The 20,094-nt window shown below is 34.3% G+C and overlaps 2 protein-coding genes across 7 annotated transcripts in view; both read right to left on the bottom strand.

Annotated features, from left to right (window-relative positions):
- Positions 1-5,696: 5,696 nt before the first annotated feature.
- On the bottom strand, positions 5,697-13,330 carry LOC130641572 (uncharacterized). 3 transcript variants are annotated; one of them, XM_057448433.1, is made up of 7 exons: positions 13,158-13,330; positions 9,825-9,956; positions 8,380-8,631; positions 7,891-8,000; positions 7,208-7,654; positions 6,586-6,682; positions 5,697-6,313 (listed from the first exon to the last, which is right to left on the bottom strand). In XM_057448433.1, the coding sequence occupies exons 1-7, from the start codon at positions 13,265-13,267 to the stop codon at positions 6,286-6,288; spliced, it is 1,176 nt and encodes a 391-aa protein (XP_057304416.1). In that variant the 5' UTR covers positions 13,268-13,330; the 3' UTR covers positions 5,697-6,285. The 3 variants fall into 3 exon arrangements, with proteins under 3 accessions (XP_057304416.1, XP_057304418.1, XP_057304417.1); XM_057448435.1 differs by lacking the exon at positions 13,158-13,330 and adding an exon at positions 11,507-11,913; XM_057448434.1 differs by lacking the exon at positions 6,586-6,682 and having other exon boundaries at positions 13,158-13,324.
- Positions 13,331-16,351: 3,021 nt separating this feature from the next.
- The window catches only part of LOC130641571 (uncharacterized), a 33,242-nt gene continuing 29,499 nt past the window's right edge, over positions 16,352-20,094 (bottom strand). For all 4 annotated transcript variants that reach the window (XM_057448429.1, XM_057448431.1, XM_057448428.1 and 1 more), the window contains 6 exons: positions 19,567-19,728; positions 18,510-18,662; positions 17,954-18,067; positions 17,764-17,820; positions 16,981-17,158; positions 16,352-16,738 (listed from right to left, as the gene is read on the bottom strand). In XM_057448429.1, coding sequence (XP_057304412.1) covers positions 16,590-16,738; positions 16,981-17,158; positions 17,764-17,820; positions 17,954-18,067; positions 18,510-18,662; positions 19,567-19,728 — 813 coding nt within the window. In that variant the 3' untranslated portion in view covers positions 16,352-16,589. The remainder of the gene's footprint in view (positions 16,739-16,980; positions 17,159-17,763; positions 17,821-17,953; positions 18,068-18,509; positions 18,663-19,566; positions 19,729-20,094) is intronic.

Genomic DNA, 20,094 nt, shown 5'->3' with positions numbered 1-20,094 from the left:
AGATATGAATCGCATCCTTGGGGTAGTTTGGGTCATTCTGAAAAATAAATTTAGATTTTAGTAAATCTTCGTGTTGGTTTCCCACTCTGATATTGTTTAATAATTTAATCAAACATTGAACACCACGCTGCCTCATAACTTCTGTTAGTTTTGAAATGGTGGAAGTTGGTAGAAATCCCCACATGCTATAACAGATATTCCTGCAAATGGAATATCATCTGCGCATCCAAATATTTCAGTTAGCCGTTGGTGAATGTGCAACAGCAGCTTGTTTGAAACCATTGAGGTTTCATCTATTACGATAATGCTTAGCTCTGAAAGCTTATTTCGCAACATGCATCTCTTTTTATCACTCAACTTAGAAATGTTTTTAGTAAAACTTCTATCAACTGGTATACCTAAGGCTGAATGTATTGTATTTCCCTCTACATTGATAGCAGCAACACCAGTTGGCGCCACAATAAGAATCTTATCTTTTTTTAAGTTTCCTGCACGATAAGAAAGTGCTTTATTTAGCATGTCAGAAATTGTTTTTATCAAATGTGACTTTCCACAACCTGCACTTCCTGTTAGAAAGATGTGAATTGGCTCAATTTTATGGTGTGCGTTACATGCCAAGCTTATTGTGTAAGTTCTCACCCAATCATTTACGACTTCAAAAATTTGCCTTTGAGTTTCGTTTAATTTTCGAATTTTTTCATGGAGTTTGTCATCAGAAATTTCAGGTTTACTAACCGATGAAAAATTGTTCCCAATAACTGTGACGTTTTCGGTTTCATTTGCTATGGTGATTTATATTGCTCATCTCATCAAAAACATCGTCATTTTCTTGTTCAGCGAAGGAATCAAGATTATTTATTTTGTGTGAAATTTATCATTGCTTCTTCAACAAGTTCACTGAATGGTTCGCATATTCTTTTACTTGTATTAATAATTTCTCATACACCGTTTTCTAATAATTTCTCTGAGTAAGTACACGAGTTTTTGCTTAGCAATTCTGCTTCCTGGCGAAAAGGATAAAACATAAAGAGCAAATAATGTGCATAACCTTCTGGATTTTTCTCTCGACTAGGCACATGGTACCTTAGAACACACTTTTCTTTTCGTAAAGACAACATTTCTTTTGAGGACATAAGAGGTAGATTCTTCGGATAAGGAGTTTCCATGTGAGTATCAGCTATTATTTCTTCAAGTACTTCTGGTTGGCTGTCATTTTTATCTTCTGGTTTCGGTTTTATTTTCATAGAGTAGCTTGACAAGAACTGGGCATAACACATTTGTTCCAACGTAGGGTATCTCCTTCTTTTAAATTCTGGATTTGGTCTATCCATGTATCTATCCAACATATTTCGTCTATAAATATCAGTACTGCCTGGTGGCAAACTTAAAATCTCTTCTTTGTTACGACATACCCTATATCTCTTCTCAGGAATGTTACTGTTTGCAAAAACTACAGCTGGAAATGTCTTTCGTAACCATATTTCTGGCATTTAATAGCAACTGCTTCTTGAACTGACATTTCGCGATGATTTCGATACGCATTTGCAATTGAATTCATTTGTACAAATAACGAATCGCCAGTTTCTAATACTTGCGATGCTGCTTTTTTCATTGCTTCTGAAGATTCGTCTTCAGCTTTAGATAAATAAGCACACATGTAAGACACTGCTTTATAATAATCAAGAACAGGCTGAATGTCTATGTTGGCTTCCCATGCCATCAAGCCCTCGGTAAAATAATTATTTATAAAACAAGAATCTGGAAGCCTTCGGAAGTGAATTTGAAATCCACTATCAGGGGATATGCTCAGTGCGTTTTTATACTCTTCTTTTGTAATGGCTAAACTTTGAAGAATTTTTTTAAATGTACCTTGTTGGGTATAATTAGGTTCATCTGGATACAGAATATTGTTTAATCTTCGATTCAAATTCGAATCTATGTAAGTTTTTACTTTTTCTATAGTCTTTCTTTCCTTTAGTTGTGTTTCCCTTTCTTCCTTAGAGATGTTGTCACGTAAAGGCTCAGCGACAATTGTATGGTCTGTAAAAAATTTCCCGAAAGAGTATCGACAATTCTTGTTTTTATACTTTCGACAAGATTTGGAATGAGAATGTGTTTGATATGTCGAAACTAGTTTGTGAAGAACTGGGTTGCTTTCTTTATTACGAAGCTGGCATTTAACTATGTTATCCACAAAGGCAATATATTCTTTCTTATTATCGCTACGTAAAATCGGTGCATTAACAACCCATAATAAAGAGTGGATGTGTGGGCTACCTCTTACCTGAAATTCAACTCTAATGGCATAGTAGTTTACTATACCTAACTGTCCGTTGACAACTATGGTTTTAAAAAAAGGTCTCGACTCGGTATTGGAAATGTCTTGCTAAAAGAACTGGATTATTGTTAAGAATCTCGGTTCGTTGATAGTAATTTAGATTGTCGATTTCTTCTTCGGATATGTCATTTCCTTGTAATTTAGTGATGATTTTAACCAGTCCATTCCATCTTAAATCTGCACAAGACAAAGTCATAAAAACGTTGGAAGTCCTAGCTGTTTCACCATAGCCAAAACTTCAAAAAGAAATTGTTTCCAATATGCAGGAGTTCCTTTCAACGTGTTCATAAACGTAAAAGCGTCGTCACTGGCTATAAACGACTTAACTCTTTCTTTAAAATTTGTAGACATCATTCCTGCTGTAAGACCGTCCGCTTTAATTTTTTGCATAGCGATATTTATGCAACTATTCAAATTAAGATGTTGCATCACTGCATGAGCAAAAAATATGTAGTCACTATCAAAGGCAAACTTCTGTCTATAATTCAATAATCTTTAGTTGAAATACTTGGTCGGGAAAAGTGGTACTTCTCTTTTCGTGTGATATCCGAATTTACCTGTTAGAAATAGATAAGGGTGGGAAAGTTCTTCACAATGCTCATCAGAAATTATTGGTATGGGAATTTTATTCTCGCCCGGAGCAATAACAATGTTTCCGTCGTCTATTTGTTCATGTGGAATAGTTGGAACAAAAGATGTTTCTGGGCAAGGCAAGCGATGTTCGTTTAACGGATTTTCATTCTCTTCTTCGCTATCGTCCAAGTAGTCCTCATTCTTGGTTTTTACGTCGCTGATCTTATTACTTGGTGTCGATTCTATTGCAAAGTCAATGTTCATTTTATTTTCACTTTCTCTAGTTTCATGCTCAGATGTTAAATTAATCCAAGAAGGTGGTATGTTTGTGAGATTAATTTCAATGTTTGCATAAAGAGGGTTAACTGGTTTTAGATAATAAAGGACTTCTCGAATAGCATCTGGCCTTACAGACTCTAAGTAAACGTTAGATTTGAAATTGAGTTTCTTCTTTAACGCAACTTGCACTACACCATTATTATCCATTCCTCTTGGTAAGACATTGCTTATTTCATCAGCTTTTATTGGAACATTACAGATTGCCCCTTTTATTTTGGGACACTGACCCTTAGGCATTATTGCAATTCGTTTAAATAAAATTTTTTTGGATATAACGATTTTTTCCACTCGTCGTAATGTGTTCATTGATTCTGGGAGATCAAACATTTGAAGATTATTAGATACAGCTTGGGAAGGAATTTTTCCTTTTGTAAGTTTTAAATGGCATGTTGTACACATGTATTCTTTGCCATCAAAACTTTGTATTCTGAAACGAAAATGCTCTTCTGAAATGGCAGTATAATCGACATGGCGAAATAATTTAATTGACCGCTCATACAAAGAACGATTACATAAGACACAAATATAAAATGGTTATTAGAATCAGGCAAAATGTTAAAACGCCTACGTTTAGTTGCTTTACCTTCTTGGGCTGCATGTCGTTTTTTTGCATTTTTTTGCGTTTGTTGACCCTGCTCAGTTTCACAGTGCCTCTCTTTGCCTTGTTCCGTTTTTTTATATTTGCTTATCGACGCTTTTAGTCTAGCTTGGCCCTGTTCTGTCTTTTGATATTTGCCTATTGACTCTCTTAGCTTAGCTTGGCCCTGTTCCGTCTTTTGATATTTGCCTATCCACTCTTTTAGCTTGGCTTGGCCATGTTCTGTTTTTCTATAAGTGTTTGTTGACTCTTTTAGCTTAGCTTGACCCTGTCCTGTTTTCTGATATTTGCTGATTGGTTCTTTTACCTTAGCTTGGCCATGTTCTGTTTTTCTGTAAGTGTTTGTCGACTCTCTTTGCTTTGCTCGGCCTCTTTCGGATTTACGGTGCTTTTTGTTTTGATCTAGTTTTCTCTTTCTACGAACGGAAAGCATAATGTTATCAGTTATCTGTTCAGTTGTCAGTATTTTAAAATATTGAGTTTCGAGACACCTTCCTTGACCAGGGGACACATATATTTCGCGTATATAGTTTTCAACTTCTTGTAATGAATCAAATTTTAAAAGGACTGATGTACCACATTCGGTTATTTATCCAAAACTATTTCGGCTATGAGGATCAAATAAATAAATTTGTGGGTGCCCCCAAATTATAGCAAAACTAACGCCGCTTATAATGCCCAACTTCTTTATCCTTTTTCGGAATGTGATGAAATATGAAATGTACGTAAAGTAGTGCTATTATCTGTAACAATATGAGAAATATTTTCTAAACTTTGTATTTGTATGACCTCGTTTTCAACAGTCAAACTATTTGGGAGGTCACTTGCACTCAAGTACTGGTTTGTGTAACCTAGGCTCGTGTACAACTTTGTTCCTTCGCAAGGGATATGATCAAGATCACCTGAGTTCCAAAAAGAAACCTTTTTAATAACCGACCAAACGATCGCAAACAGGGAATTACACATACATTGTGTGCCAATAAAAGTTTGATACAGAGGAAGTTGAGTTTAGATCTAACACAGTCTAGATCAGATTGGATATATATATATATATGGTTATCATATAAGAGCTGCAAATTCAAATACGCACTTCTAGCTACACACAAAGAATGAGAATTTCCATGTGGAATCAGTGAGTAAGTGCGTAGCTGTGTTGCAGTTTATATTTTATTAAATTTATTAGTGTACTTTACATAAAGAAAAACAGTTAAAATACTGCAGCTACTTACATTACATAGACATATAGATAGCTAGCTAGCTACCTCCAGGGTGTAGGCATTTTAAGCAGTGTTCAAATGATGAGTCCAGCATGGAAATCGATCTAGCTAGCTATCAACATTATCAACAAAGTATTTTTCACAGCTATGTAATGCAAGAATGTATAAAGTTGTCATCATTAATTAGATCACTGTCATCATCGTATCAGTGTCAGTGATACTCACTCAAACCTTTTTATGGTATGGTAGCCGCCATGAGTTTGATTGCTCAAACCTGGCTTTTAAGTACAGCTTCACAATTAAATTTTTCTTAGGTTCTTTTCGTTTATTTTAAAGTTTGTGCTACTTCGAAGCTGTACTACTTAAGTAGTTTGTTTACACGACATCAAGTAGCACAGCACGAAACGCAAGATTTCGCTCAACAAAAATATCATTTTATTCACAAGCCGCCCCTTATGGGGCGGCAATAAAATTGAAAAAAATTATCGAGGTTCTTCTACAACTCAGGTAGAGTTCTGGCAGCTAGGTACATTGGTTTGCACCCACACTGTTCGCTTGTACCCCAACAGAATATCAACAGAATATATTGGATTTCTGTATAGAAATTTTTGACTAGTAAAACGCAGTGAAATAAAATCGTAAAATTTTATTTTCTTCAAAATTTGTACAGAAAATGAGATACTTATAACAAAATCGTAAATTTAGTATTCTTAAAACTAACAAAAAAATTAACAATTTAAGGGACCTTCTTGTAACAGAAGCTTAAAAACAAAAACATAAAGCCAAAATCTAAATATTCTAAAATATGTACAAAAATACAGCAAAATAAGAACTCTGCCGATAAATAAAAACATTTCTAAAAATGAACTCACAAAACTCCTACACAGTCCTACACAGTGCACAAAAAATCTTGCGACAACAAATTCATGTCAAAACGTCAAACAGAACATATTGAAAAAGGTTTATGAAAAATTAAGAACAGATCTGTTAAAATATTCCGACATCGCTATATCAGAAAAGTAGACGAAATAAATAAACTACCACATAAACTATGTTTAATATACTCTTAATAAATAATACGTTAAAAGTTATGAAAAAAACTATATTGTGTCGAGTCAACAGATAGCCGTTTCCGTAGATATAACGCAAACGAAATTGCGGTATTCAAGCTACAAAAAAGCTAACATGGCAAGGGTAGCGGGTCTTCCTTTTACACGTCACTACTCGTAATCTTCGTCTCCGTTTTCACTACAATAAAAAGAGACATTTTATTTAATAGACCCAGTTAACTTTCAATTTTCAGCCATTAGCAACATGCGATAGATTGACAACAACAGCTGGACTACAGACAACAGAATGGACAGTTTTTATATACTTTAGAGTGAAAGTACAGTAAGGTCGTTTAAAGGGTGAATCACTTATTAGATGTTTAAATGTAAATTATTTTAATGTAATTATACCACAATATATTTAAAGTATTAGTAGGTTAGTCGGCAACTTGGTGCTTAAGGATTTTATACCTTTTACGACCATGGTCGAAGACAAAACCAATACACGACATTAACGCCATAACAAAACACAATGTTAAAGTTAGGGATGCAAAACCCAGGTAGTCAACTAAAATGTAAATTTAAACTTAATACATGTATCAACAGGATGCGTTTGAAAAATGTTTACACATGACTTTGAAGTTTGTGCTAACATTTAGATTGCAGTTTGTTTAGAGTGTTGGCTATTTTTGTTTTTCATTGGCATTTGTTTACTTTAGTCAAAATTTGCGCGAAAATATTCTTTTTTAAGTGTACGTTTTTAAGCTGCATATTTCTACAATTAGGTCAATGGCAAGAGAGAAGGATAATTTATTCTTTAACCACGAGAATCTAATTTAAGTTTTTCAAAAATGTAGCAATATCGAACCATAAATTCACGAAAGTTTTTATATATTTAACTAATTTATGTTCAACTCGCAATATTCTACTCCAAGAAACGTTTGACCATATCGCTTTTATCACAAACAAACAATTAACCCACAAAACATACAATAGATTTCTGACTTTTCGTCACGGTTTTTTCTTATAAAGATTGGGCCTTTCACGGCCATTTTCTTCCTAACAGTTAAAGCAAACATGCAAGAAAACTAACCTTTTGTGAGAGTAGTATTCAGTTCTTTCTCAAGCTCTTCTATTTTGCCTTCCTGCTCAACAATAGTGTGCTTGCTGACAGTTTGTTTAAGTTCAATATCGGAATTTTTTTTAGAATGGTTAACTTTCAAAAACTCATCACTGCGTGAACGATGTACCGCTTTTTTTGCAGAAACACTTGAGTTTAAATCTTTTTCAAAGTACACAGTTTCCTCCATTTCGTGGGCTATTACCGGTAAATCCGATTCGGAATGTATTCGTTTCCGCAAATGCGGTCTAAACAAGTCCTCTTTAGCATCGAGATCGGAAAAACTTGAACAGTACGTTGCTTTGTCTTCGTCATTCAATATTTGCCTGGAGTAACGATTTTTGATTATAGCTAAGGATATTTTACGAGTAGGTTGAAGTTCACGACAAAGTGCAAGTAACGTGATCACTCGCGGTTCAACTGAAAAACAACATCAAACGTTGACAAAACATAATAAAATATGTACGCCAGGAACACGGAGATAGAAAAAGAGAAGGAGAATAAACAATTTTCAAACTTCACACATTATTAAAGATCAATTGTGCGAAAACGCTCACGGATTTTTTTAGGAACTGATTTTTGAAACATGCAAAGACTTCCACTCAATATTTTCAATGGAGTTCATATTACTGACGACAAGTCAAGTAAACACTTACTTGAAGCGCGTTGTTTATAGATTGCACGTAGAGCCTTTGCACTTCCAAATCTTTTAAATCGTTTATCAGTTACTTCGTAATACCATTCTCCAATTTCACCTTTTACTCGTCTAAAAACAAACACAACAGAATTAGCGCAAACATTTTAAAATCTTGATATAACTGAGATCGTATGCTATTTGGGGATCAATAGCTCAGTCGGTAGAGCACTCGACTCACATTCGAAAGGTCGTACATTCGAAAGGTCGTGCATTGGAATCTAACATAAGGCTTGTTTAATTTCATAAACTTGTTTAGCTCAAAGGGGAGCTTAGGACTTTGTGGTTTCACTCGTAAACAGTTGATAGGGTATATCCCTTGAAATTAATGAGGCCAACCACCTAATTATAATCATCATATCACCAATCTGCTACGTAACAACACGCGTACGTTTAACGTACAATTAGCGTACGTTAAGCCTCTCTCTACCCTCATTGAGAAAGCACTTACCTTTTATTAATGCATAAGTTGCAGAGGTATAACTCTCGCTCTTCATTTTCGACAGCAAAAGCCTTTCTACACGACGAACAACACGAATTTTCACAAGATACACATTCGCCACCACGTTGAAAAAAACAGCAAAATGTAAATAGGTGTTTACCGCATATCAAGCAGTAGTCGTCGAATGGAAGAAGCTTTTTGCGATTCGAGTTAGATAAAATGACAGCACGACGCAACTCTTCGAATTTTTTAGTTATGTATCTACAAAGTGACAAAGTTAATTTACATTCCAAACTTTACAGCTTTGCAAACGGAGGACCAAATAATTTCAGGGATTTTCAGAAAAATAAAATAACACGGAACAACTTTTGTAGCCAGTCAATTTTAACATTTTTTATGTTCAATATTGATTAGAAAAGTACACTTTTTATAAGAACTAGTAAATTTTGCTTCAGCCCAAGGTGTGCTGAAAACTGTTCTTGTTTTGTTTTGCAATTTCAGCATTTTTAATTTATCTCTTTAATAATAGCCGTATTTTGTCTGTCTGTCCGCGGAAGCCGCGTCCTGTTACAGAAACACGAAATGCGATATATAAAGGACGGGCGACCCCGTGGATTTTTCCACGGGTTTACGGCTAGTCTCTTTAATAATAGCCGTATTTTGTCTGTCTGTCCGCGAGAGCCGCGTCCCGTAACGGAATCACGAAATTTTTATAATGCGCACTAATATCAAACGCGATATATTTTTGTCCACTTTGTTGCGACAGGTAAATTTAAAGGACGGGCGACCCCGTGGATTTTTCCACGGGTTAACGGCTAGTCTATATTATAATACCCGTGTACGTCTGTCCGTCTGTTTGTATGTCACACAAAATGGTAGCTTAGCTGCGCAAGTAGCGAAACGCACGCAATGCGGTATAAAAAGGACGGGTGAACCCGTGGATTTTTCTACGGGCTAACGACTAGTATCTCTATAATAATAGCCGTCGTCTGTCTGTCTCTGCGCGGACCCCCGCTAAGTTAGAAAATGATGTTACGGAAACACGAATATCAAATGCGATATATTCTTATCCACTTTGTTGCCACAGGTAAATTCAAAGGACGGGCGAACCCGTGGATTTTTCCACGGGCAACGACTAGTATATTATAATACCCGTATGCGTCTTCTGTCTGTCACGCAAAATGGTAACCGCAGTAGCGAGACACACGAAATGCGGCTAATAAAGGACGAGCGAACCCGTGGATTTATCCACAGGTTAACGACTAGTTTTAAAGAATATTTCAAATCGAAACAACTTATTCTGCAAAAGGCTTTATGTGCTTGTTGTGTATTTTAGAAAAAAAGAAGAAGAAAATTTAGCCTTGCGATTGTTCTCACTTTGTTCTGATTTTTCAGCAATTATTGTTCTTATAAAAAAAGTGTATATTCTATCATTTTGATCTTATAATACATACCCGACTCTCTCCTTCTCAGATTTTCGTATCAGAATGTCTTTGCTAATGACGTCCAATACTTTGCCACACTCCTCCTCGGTTAAATGAGACACGTCAACTCGCCTTCCCATCGAAGGAATGTTATCGTCAAATCTGACAAACATTTTAGAAAACATTAGAAACATTCGACATATCTTTCAAAACAAAACAAAAAAAATAACACAACATATTTCCTGTTGTTTGTAATATCACCGTCTTTTTAAAAATCATTTTTTGTGCAAACCTTTAACAATATATTTCTTTAATTTTAAGATATGAATTAGGAAACGGGGGAGAGAGAAAATTTTGATCAGATTTTAGTTCACAGAGATAGCAATTTGTGTAGAGAGTATAAGGTGGAAAATGTACACAAAAATAAAGCAAAAATTTAAAAGTCAACAGCACAAGAAATGTTCGCATGTACTACACTGTTCAATTTTTATATAATATTAATAATTCTAAAACAAAATAAAAACAGCTTTATGCGATTTCTTATCCACCGACAGCAACAACAATCGATTAAATAATTGTAAAAAAAATTCTTATTTTCTCAGGTTTAAATCTCACCATAAACGATGTTTTTTTTTAGTTCATAAATAATTAAAATGGAAAGTACAATTTTGGAGGAAAATGATGTGCAAAAGTGCGAAAATAATAATCATTTCCACTCAGCGAACAGTTTAGTCCCCAGACTTCATTTTGTTTTGTTTCAGCAACGAAAGAGGAACAATCTAGAAAGCAAAGCAATTTAATAAAGAAACACAACCTACAAAACCTAAAACACTCTATAAGTCTCGTTGAAGGGTTTTAAAGAGATTGGTTCTAACAAACTCAGAAGCAAACCCGTTTGTGGTGTTAGATGTCATTTTATTTCATAATAAATCCATACATCAAAAATTGACAAGCAAACAGGAAAGTTCAAAGCAAAGTTTAAGTTACACAGAGAGTTCCGAGCGGCTTTATTTCTCCTGCAACTTTCTTATTAACCTTCAGACCTTATATCCAATTCCTGGCCGCTATTTCCTAACCTAGCAACAAAGATTTTTTGTATGTGACAACCACAATCGGTCATTATGCTGGTATTGCGACGGTAAAAAAATGGGTCCTAAACATCCTGATAAGTAACCGAGGGCCATAAAGATCATTTAACCTTAGCAACCCAAGGTCCAGCTCCCAACATAAAATAGCAGAAAAAAGTTACTATACACGCAAAAAACCATTACGTAAATACGCCTTAGGAACAGATCTTGATCAGTTCGGTTGCCATAATTACAATATTTCATAAAAATTTCAAACACGTTTAACAACACTAAGTCTATTTAACCATACTTATGTATGGAAACAACTTTTTGAAAATTCTCTCATGTGTACCATGTAACCCTATTAGTGGAATAAAGTTATACGAACAAACGAGGCCAAATTTTGTGTCAGTCACATGACAAGCAATAGATTGAAAACTCCCCATGGAGTTACAATAATAGTCGCTGTAACCTGAATTCGAGTAACCTTCTTTTTTATCAAAGGAAAGCTAACAAAATAAAAAATGAGTGAAGTTTGGATACCTTATTCTGTGTTTGTATTTTACAGCAATGGATTTAGAAACAAAATCCATTGCTGTAAAATACAAACATTCAATTTATGCTTGTTTAAAACACAAAACCTACCTCGACATATAAACAAACTCCATCTCAGATTGTTCGCTTAAAACGTTTTTATCGTGTTTATATACACATATAACATCTGTCGCCGCGGAAAAAAACTTTCTGAATTACGTTTACAATTTGATCCAGCCGGCTTCGTTTACATAACTCGTTAACAACGTAATGTTGTTCTAGCAATGTTTTTAACACTCACAAAGACTGAATCAGGTAGGACGATATAAAGACATCTCCACTGACAACGGATATGGAATGGCTTATTTATTGACACACAATTGTCATTAAACATAACAGCAAGCTTTTATGAATAGATTGGCCACCGAGGAATAAAAGTTTTCTTTCACGAAGCTAATGCACAAGCACAAGGGCGAAATTCATTTCCCCGGATCATCGAATCAGAATTCAACTTGCAAGCGTCAAGCAGAAACTACTTTTTCATAGGCCGTATTTTTTTAAAAGAGCCAGTTACCAGTTTTACTTTAGCTACTTTTTGCACACGATTCGTTCAACGATAATTGGATAAGGTCGCATTAGATGTTCAACGATGCAATGTATGGACATTCATTTTTCTGTGGCGTTTAAGCCGAGATAAACACGAGCTTCATTTGCGTCTCCGTTAATACCACTGAGTGTTGTGAACAGAACTACCTTATCAAACAAGATAAGATTTTTATTTAATTATCACGTGTTTCACAAGGAGAAATCCATTTCGAAAAAAGGAACTATATACAATTTGCTGTTTATTGGTTTTTCTGTTCCATTTTAGTTTACAAACTTCAGCGCATGTTTTACTTTCATATTTATTTGTAAAAAATGTAAAACTTTGCCAGCTAATTTTTAAATCTGCAGTGAACCTTCCTTACTACTGTTTACTTTTTTAAGAACATCGTTCTTGTAAGAGAAATGAAAGCCTAAAAATTTCAAGTTCTTTAAACAACCAGGTATGTTTTTGTTGCCAATCTTGATCGCATATATCTGCAATATCGGCGACGTCACTTAGTCGGTGAGATGTCGGAGATGATTAACCCTTTGATGGTCTTGCTAATCTGAACAATTAACCGCAAGTTATAACTTTTGTTAGGCTTTACAAATAACTTTTGTAGATAAATAAAACCACTCGTCTTTTTTGCGGGGCGCTAATAATTAATTTCCCCTTTATTATCACTTCTTCTATACCTAATTATGATGAGCTGTATGTATCAATTATTGCAAGGTGTGTATAAACTTTACTACATTAAGTTTTTTTAAAAACGTTATCGACTAAAATGTATTATCGTTGACTCTGTAGAACCGGTGACAGGCTTTTCAATTTTAAATCGTATGTTTATGGTTTTAACAAATGACGGCTGACAATGATGTAAAACTTATGCTGCAGAGCTTAAAAGGTTGTTAAACAAGTTCTTTCGCATTTTTCAAAAGCTGAATGGAGGCAGAATGGAGCATTAACATGAGGCCAAACAGTAAGCGTATAAGACGATTTAAACATCGGCATTGGGAATTAAGAAAGAGTAAACTAAAATTTAAAATAAGGCTACTTTTGATCACCTATAAATATACATTCTTTCCCTTTCTCTAAAAAACGATTTTGTTACCAGATTTCTCTCAAAATCCACTTAATTGTAGAAATAAAAGTAGTAAGTAAAGATGAACAACTTACCGTAAAGTCCGTCTCGGTTTCACCGCACCAGGTTCGGATTGAGACATACGAAACATGCTATGCCGCTGAACCCAAAGATGCGTGCTCTTTTCTCGTTCAGATGCCAACATGGTGTGAATCAGTTAAAAGAATACGAAACGATGTTCTCCTTTGTGAAAATAAATCTGATTGAGTGCAGATTTATTTTCATTTATTCTCTAAAAAAGATTATATGAACACGTGTTATTTGATAACAAAGAAAGGGGGAGAAAAAGCCACGCTGTAATTTTCAATAGAAAGACTAACAAACAGACGGAAGCCGGTTTTAATACATGGTGATTGGAGAAAGGAATAAAAATGTTTTTGTTTTTGTTCGAGATCTTGCGGGCACGCTGAATTTAATAACACAGACACACAATGAGATAATTTAAGATAATAAAAATGATTGCTTTAAAATTACTTTTTCATTGTCATAGTGATGTTTGTAAGAGCTTCTTCCTGATCTATTGTGATGTCACTAATGAGTTTACTTAGCATAAAAAAATCTAAGGACACTGACCTATCGATCAACGTTTTAGCAATTTTCTGAATTTCATCAGTGTTTAAAACATTTTAACGCGACTCATTTTACCAAGCTTAACAAAAACCTGATAAAACACCTAAAAATATTAAAATGTCATTGGTTACATTCTAGGAAAAAGTCTAGCGAGACCTAATATTAATCATGGCAGATTACCTGACCAATATTGTTGACAACACTCAAAACTCTCATGTTAACAAAATTTAAAATTGCGCTGAGAATTGAGTTTTAGTTTAAAAAAAGTAATTTTTGAATTTCCGCGCCCGAAGGCGTAGGAAATTCTTTAAAACCGTCGTTTTTTTCTTTCGGAGCATTTTTTGAAGAAAAAATCGACCCTGGGATTTCACGTTCTTCTGAGAGGAGGATAGTATTGGTATAACCGACTAACTAACTAACCCTGTCCCAAATGGTCAAATGCAACGTCACAGATTTAAACTTCGTACCCAAGCTCCCAAGTACTGGAAAGTCATCTAAATGACGTTTCAGGCCGAAATTAGTATTTGTTTTCGACAAAATTTGGCACAGTTAACAAAAAAAGTATGCTGAACATAATGGTGACATCATAATTTTGATTTTTATCACCTAAATGTCATTTTAGGCCAAAATTGGTCCAATAATTAAAACTACTTTATTTTCAACAAAATTTAGCACAGTTAACAAAAAAAGTATGCTGAACATAATGGTGACATCAAAATTTTGATTTTTGTCACCTAAATGCCATTTTAGGCCAAAATTGGTCCAAAAATTAAAACCACTTCAATTTCGGCCAAACTTGGCACAGTTAACAAATAAAGTATGCTAAAAAAGGTTGTTGATACAAAAGTTTGATTTTTTTGTCAACTAAATGCCGTTTGAGACCATAAACCTTTCAATCACAAGACTTTCAACCATTAGGCTGTATTTTTTGTTAGCAATTTCTTTTAAAATGTGAGTTTATTATGACACGTTTCGTTTTGTTTGCGTTTGTTGTATGATATGTCACTTGTGTGCTTTATCTTCAGAGCTTCATGCACCAAACCTCTCCGAATGTTTGGCACGTAGCAGGTTGTCATTAAATATTTTGGTAGCGAGCGGAAATTCTTAGAGCCCCCAGGGCTTTTTGTTTATTTTACATTTATCGCCAAAATTTTTAGAAACACTCTACAAACAAAAATTCATACCAGTGTATTATTTAACAAAACAGCCGTAATGTGTCTCAAACCTTATTTCTTTCTCACTTTTAGTTTTGTTGGTTATCAAAGCCCTTTAAATACACATACCTGTACTCTGCTCTCACATTATCTTCATCAACTGCGGATCATGACCTTCATGATTTTTTCTCCCAATATTATTTTGATTTTGCTATTGTTGCAACAACTTAAATTCAAATTAAATTGATATAATTATATCAATTTAATTTGAATTTGTTTTTCTTGTTTGATTTCATAATGAAAAAGCGTCAAAACGGGCTCGTTAGCAAATAATGCTTAACGTGATAGGAAGTGTTTACCAACTTCGTCTCCAAGCCTCTTAGTGACAGACGAGAAGAATGGGATGAGTTATAATATTTTGTTTGAACAGAACGATATTTAAAGTTTAAGTTACATCTTTTGATTCTTTTAATTTGGGCAAAACATCTATTTGAATGTCTTTGCTAGCTTCATGTTTTTATAGACACACTCCAACTTAAAAAAAACCTTTCACAGGTTCTTAAACTTTTTCAATTTGAAGCCTTGAAATGTTCTTAAAAAGTTCTTAATTTACCTCTTGTTATTTTGGAAGTTTAGAAACATTTTAGTACTTCGTATTGACAAAGCATTAAATATTCTTAACATGTTATAAAGTTTTAGACGTCTAAAGGCACATGTATTATTATACAGCTTGTTGTCATATAAAACTCATGTTCTCCAATATCACCTAAAACGGGTTTTTAGATGTTGAAGCGTACCTGACCTTAAAACATAATTTTAATACTAATGTATGTGTATTTAAGACATTGACCTAGGATTTTAACAGAGTAAAATTTACAAAAAACTTTATGCCGTACGGTGTATACTCATAGATATTGACAAGACAACTTTACCTCGCATTTTTTTTCTAGTAATTACACATTCATAGCAACGTAAAAATTAAAAAACCAAAAAACTCAGTTAAATTATAACATTTGGCATAAGTTTGTATTGAATATGAAAACGACATAGGCTCTCACCAACAGGCACATCGTATTATCTTATTAAACAGAACAGTACAAAACAAAACAAGTGATTTCGGAAAGCTGATTGGTGAACAAAATATTTCCAGTTTCTGTACACAAGTTGAAATAATTGAAACCTTTTCTGTGGATGGGAACAGAAATGTCTCAAAATAAAAGAATAATCAGCAAAACAACCAATCAAATCACATCATTGCTCTGATAAGAATAATTTTTTCGAAAGCTTTGCGGGTAAAAGAAAAGCCACCTGCTTTCAAACGTTGCGTACATTTTCACCTGCGAATACGCTGTATTTATAATTGATGGCGTGTCATGTTTTACATAAAATCAGTCGAAGCAGTTCGCATGTACTAAGGGCGTAACATAAAAGATTTAATTGCAGTCTGCATATACATAACGTGGGCGTAATTCTATGTGACAAATGGGAGGGGAAACTAACAGAACTTGTTAAAATCGCCTTTGAGTTTTTTTCAAAAAACATTATACAAGAAATATACTCATAGTTTCGCTTAAATTTTAAATATGCCGTTTGCTGAATATAACCTCATTAGTAAATTTTGCCATGCCTAAACGTACGTCGGTGTTATTAAAGAATGAATATAGAGCTTTTATCATGTTACAAAGCAACGCTGTGCATTCCAATATCTTTGTTCCAATTCGTTCTCTTCGCTTTCTCTTATTATCACCTAGTGAAATTTCTTCGACCAGCGTTCTGTTTTTTATGAAATGGTTTTCCGGTGTTTTTGCGCTGGTAACCATGGCTACCACCGCCACCGTATACAAGAGCACCGTTTCGTTTCTTCATTTTGTCACCTTTGCTAGAGTTCACATCTAAGTATGCCGTTAAGAAAAGAGTCTCTATTGTTATCTCCTAAAATTCTCCCATGAAAAAAAAAAAACTATGCACATCTAATTCTTACAAAAAACGACATATGCCTGACATTAAGACAACAACAACAACAAAAGAAAAAGGACCATAACGACGACCACAACAACAACAAAAAAAAACTAAAACAACACAACAAGGGACACTATTTCTACCGAAAACAAGAATAACCAGTTGAAAAGGATACTTAAATTCACACCAGGTGGCACAGTAAACCCAAAAGATTTTCCTACTTTTTGAAGGTCTAACGTGTCCACGTTAAATATATTTCGATGTTGATGTGATGCGTAGGCTTGTAAATACGAACGGTAGCCATCTTTTGCAGATTTGTTGAGAAAATAATTCTTCTGAATCAACTTCTCCAGCTAAAAACACAGGATTTAGGTGTTATAATCATGTACTGTTAAGCTATCTTCAAACTTTCTAAATTATATATCGACGTGTGTTACCTCTGAAACGTTGGACAGCGTGGGTTATTTGGTGGATACTCATTTTCGCAAATACATCTTGAATATTTTGTGGGTAAATAATTTTGCGAATTTAGCCAAAAATTTATACTATTAGTACTAACTATATCAATACTTAATTATCAATTAAATAAAAACTAGGAAAAATATCTCTGAAACTAAATATCTGTAAAAGGTTTAAAGATCGTCTGCTACCTAAATTGCAACAGTAAACCAAAACAATTTAATACAGCCATTGCAACTTCTTATCACAAAATTATTACCCGGCTGATTCAACATTACGCAGCACAGTAACGTGATTCTAATCAGGCTACGTTTGTAGAAACATGAGACTGAGATAAGTCGTTTCGATTGCTAACTCGCAAAAAACATTAAAAAATTAAATTAATAAATTGACCTTGTTGAAAAGCATATAAAATCAAACAAGTTTCAGAATACCTACTCCAAGTTAAGAAAAATTCAGGCTTATTTAAAAAAAACCCGCACGTGTTAAATGAACTTACTTGTAACTGTATATTAGATATCTTTGCTTTTGCGAAGTCGTATTCGTTTAAAGGAACCTAAGAGCAAATAAGCTAAGTTGCAGTAACATCACAGGCAAAAGCGATTATTTGAAAATCGTCACCCTAAATCAAAGTGGATCAAAGATTGCTGCTCATTTCTCTAGTTGAGTTGTTCAGTATTTGAGAATACCTTTGCATGTTTCAAATAACGTAAAAATCCAAGTTCCTCGGGCAGTAAAAAGAGTAGAGCATGTCCACGACCTTGCGACCCGCGAGCAGTTCGACCAACGCGATGAATATACTCCTAAAACAACAGAGAGCACATGTTAATTTTTTTTCACATGATTAAAATCCAACAGAAACTAAATGATGCCATACAGAACTATGCACAAATTAAAGGAAGAAATATAAAAAAATGTTTTTTGCAGAGTGAAAAAAGAAGTCAATGTCATTTATACGAACAAGATTGAACGTTGACGTCAAAGTTACAACAAAGAACCATTAAAAGCGTACTGGTGTTATGCTTTAAAAAAACGTTTTTAACATATTTTATAACATTTTTATATCATCCGCGAAAATCAATACCAGCGAAATGTTATTGTTTTCGAGTCACGAAAATAACTACCCGCAAAAAATAATACGAATAAAGTAGCCAAGAATTCTATTTCTCTCTTAAACATTCAGTCATACGTTGCAACAAGACATTGCAAGACTTTAAGCCTACTTCTTTCACGTCGGCACCTTACCTTTGGATCATCTGGGGGATCAAACTGTACTATCCAATCTACTTCTGGAATATCAAGGCCACGAGCTGCAACATCTGTACACAACAAGATACCACTGTCTGCAGTACAAAATTCAAAGAATGTACTCGTTCGTTTTTGTTGCTTCTGCCTTCCCTGAAACAATAAAAAATAGATTCTATTGATTCTAACACATCCATTTTCGAGGCTTCTTAACCCTATTCGGTCCAGGGAGGGGGGGGGGGGGGAGCGGGGGGCGGATTCCACCCCCCAAACGGTTTTTTTAATAACTCCTTATTGCTATGTTATATGGCTATGAAACTTACTGAGTTTCAATATTTATCTATTAGACACCTGCATGCCAAATTTCTAGGTCCCATACCTTTCAGAGGCCTATGAAATCCTTATAATGGGAAAATTTAATAACTCCTGTTAGGATTATTCTTACCACTTAAAACTTACAACACAACTTTGTTTTATTAAGAAGAATCATTTTGTATAATTTGGACACGTGATTAATCCGATTTTTCGATTTTGTCGGATTTTCCCCGAAAATCGGAAAAAACCGGATTTTCGGGCAATGTTTGGCAATTTTTTATGCGATTCATGTAAAACCGGAAAATATGGTAAATAACTTTTATTTAGCTTTTAGAAACATCAAACAGAATGCAAAAACTCGATCTGGAACAAAAGTAATTACACTATAAGCAGACAGTTTTAACAAATTTTCAGCTTCTGATGAACTCACAGAAAATGTGCTGACGTAAGCAAAAATTTATTGCTGCCATTTTGTTCCTTTTATGACGTACTATAAGTGTGTAAGTGTGCCAAGTTTGGTTCAATTTGAACAACCCTATGAAAAACCCTGATTCCACCCCCAGTCATAGTATGTTCGAAAAACCCCGGACCGAATAGGGTTAAACCGTGTGCGTGCATGACTGAGCTACTGAATGTTCAAAATAAAATAAAGTTTCCATATAAACTTCTTTACTTTAGCACTAATCAAAGCAACGTTTTGCACTTTACTCTCTAATTTACATAGGTGTAGTACAGAACTTACGTGTATATCCATGACCGAAATATCAATATAGTTTAAAAGTTCCGCATGATATTTTACAGAATTGCACGAAGAGAAGAAAACCATGACTTTCTTCTTTCTGTTTTTCTTCAAGAATGTGAATAACAACAAAAATCTTTTATCTGCTGGTACCACGATGTAACCCTGTAAACAAAAACGAACTATAAATTTCTCACTCACTGAACATGTAACATCGTGAAGCCAATTTTAGAGTGGTAACTCAATCTTCTCTTCAAAATTAAAGCATTCTTAATGATATTGGAGGAATACAGGTGTAGCTGTATTTCTTTCAAAGACAGGACTCGCAAATGGAGGTAATTCTTCAAATATTTTATATTCATCGTAAGAAAGAGTGTTTAAATATTCATGTCGAAAAAGCTTTACATAAATTTTACGACAGGTACGGCCCACCTTTGTTTTGTAAGAGATATTTATATACAACGCCCAACAGTCTTTGCGAAGAATTCATTTTGTAGTTTTTGCATTAAAAAAGAAGGAAAACTTAAATAT

Source organism: Hydractinia symbiolongicarpus, chromosome 4, assembly GCF_029227915.1.
Source record: "Hydractinia symbiolongicarpus strain clone_291-10 chromosome 4, HSymV2.1, whole genome shotgun sequence".
NCBI classification, from domain to species: Eukaryota; Metazoa; Cnidaria; class Hydrozoa; order Anthoathecata; family Hydractiniidae; genus Hydractinia; species Hydractinia symbiolongicarpus.
The sequence above is the reverse complement of the archived record's forward strand: the minus strand, read 5'-3'. Positions and strand labels throughout refer to the sequence as shown.

Coding starts and splice junctions, on each gene's coding strand:
- LOC130641572 (XM_057448433.1), bottom strand. CDS start 13,267: ATGTTGGCATCTGAACGAGAAAAGAGCACGCATCTTTGGGTTCAGCGG. Junction 8,632..9,824: donor TCTGAGAAGGAGAGAGTCGG/GTATGTATTATA, acceptor GTCACTTTGTAG/ATACATAACTAAAAAATTCG. Junction 8,001..8,379: donor AACTTATGCATTAATAAAAG/GTAAGTGCTTTC, acceptor GTTTGTTTTTAG/ACGAGTAAAAGGTGAAATTG.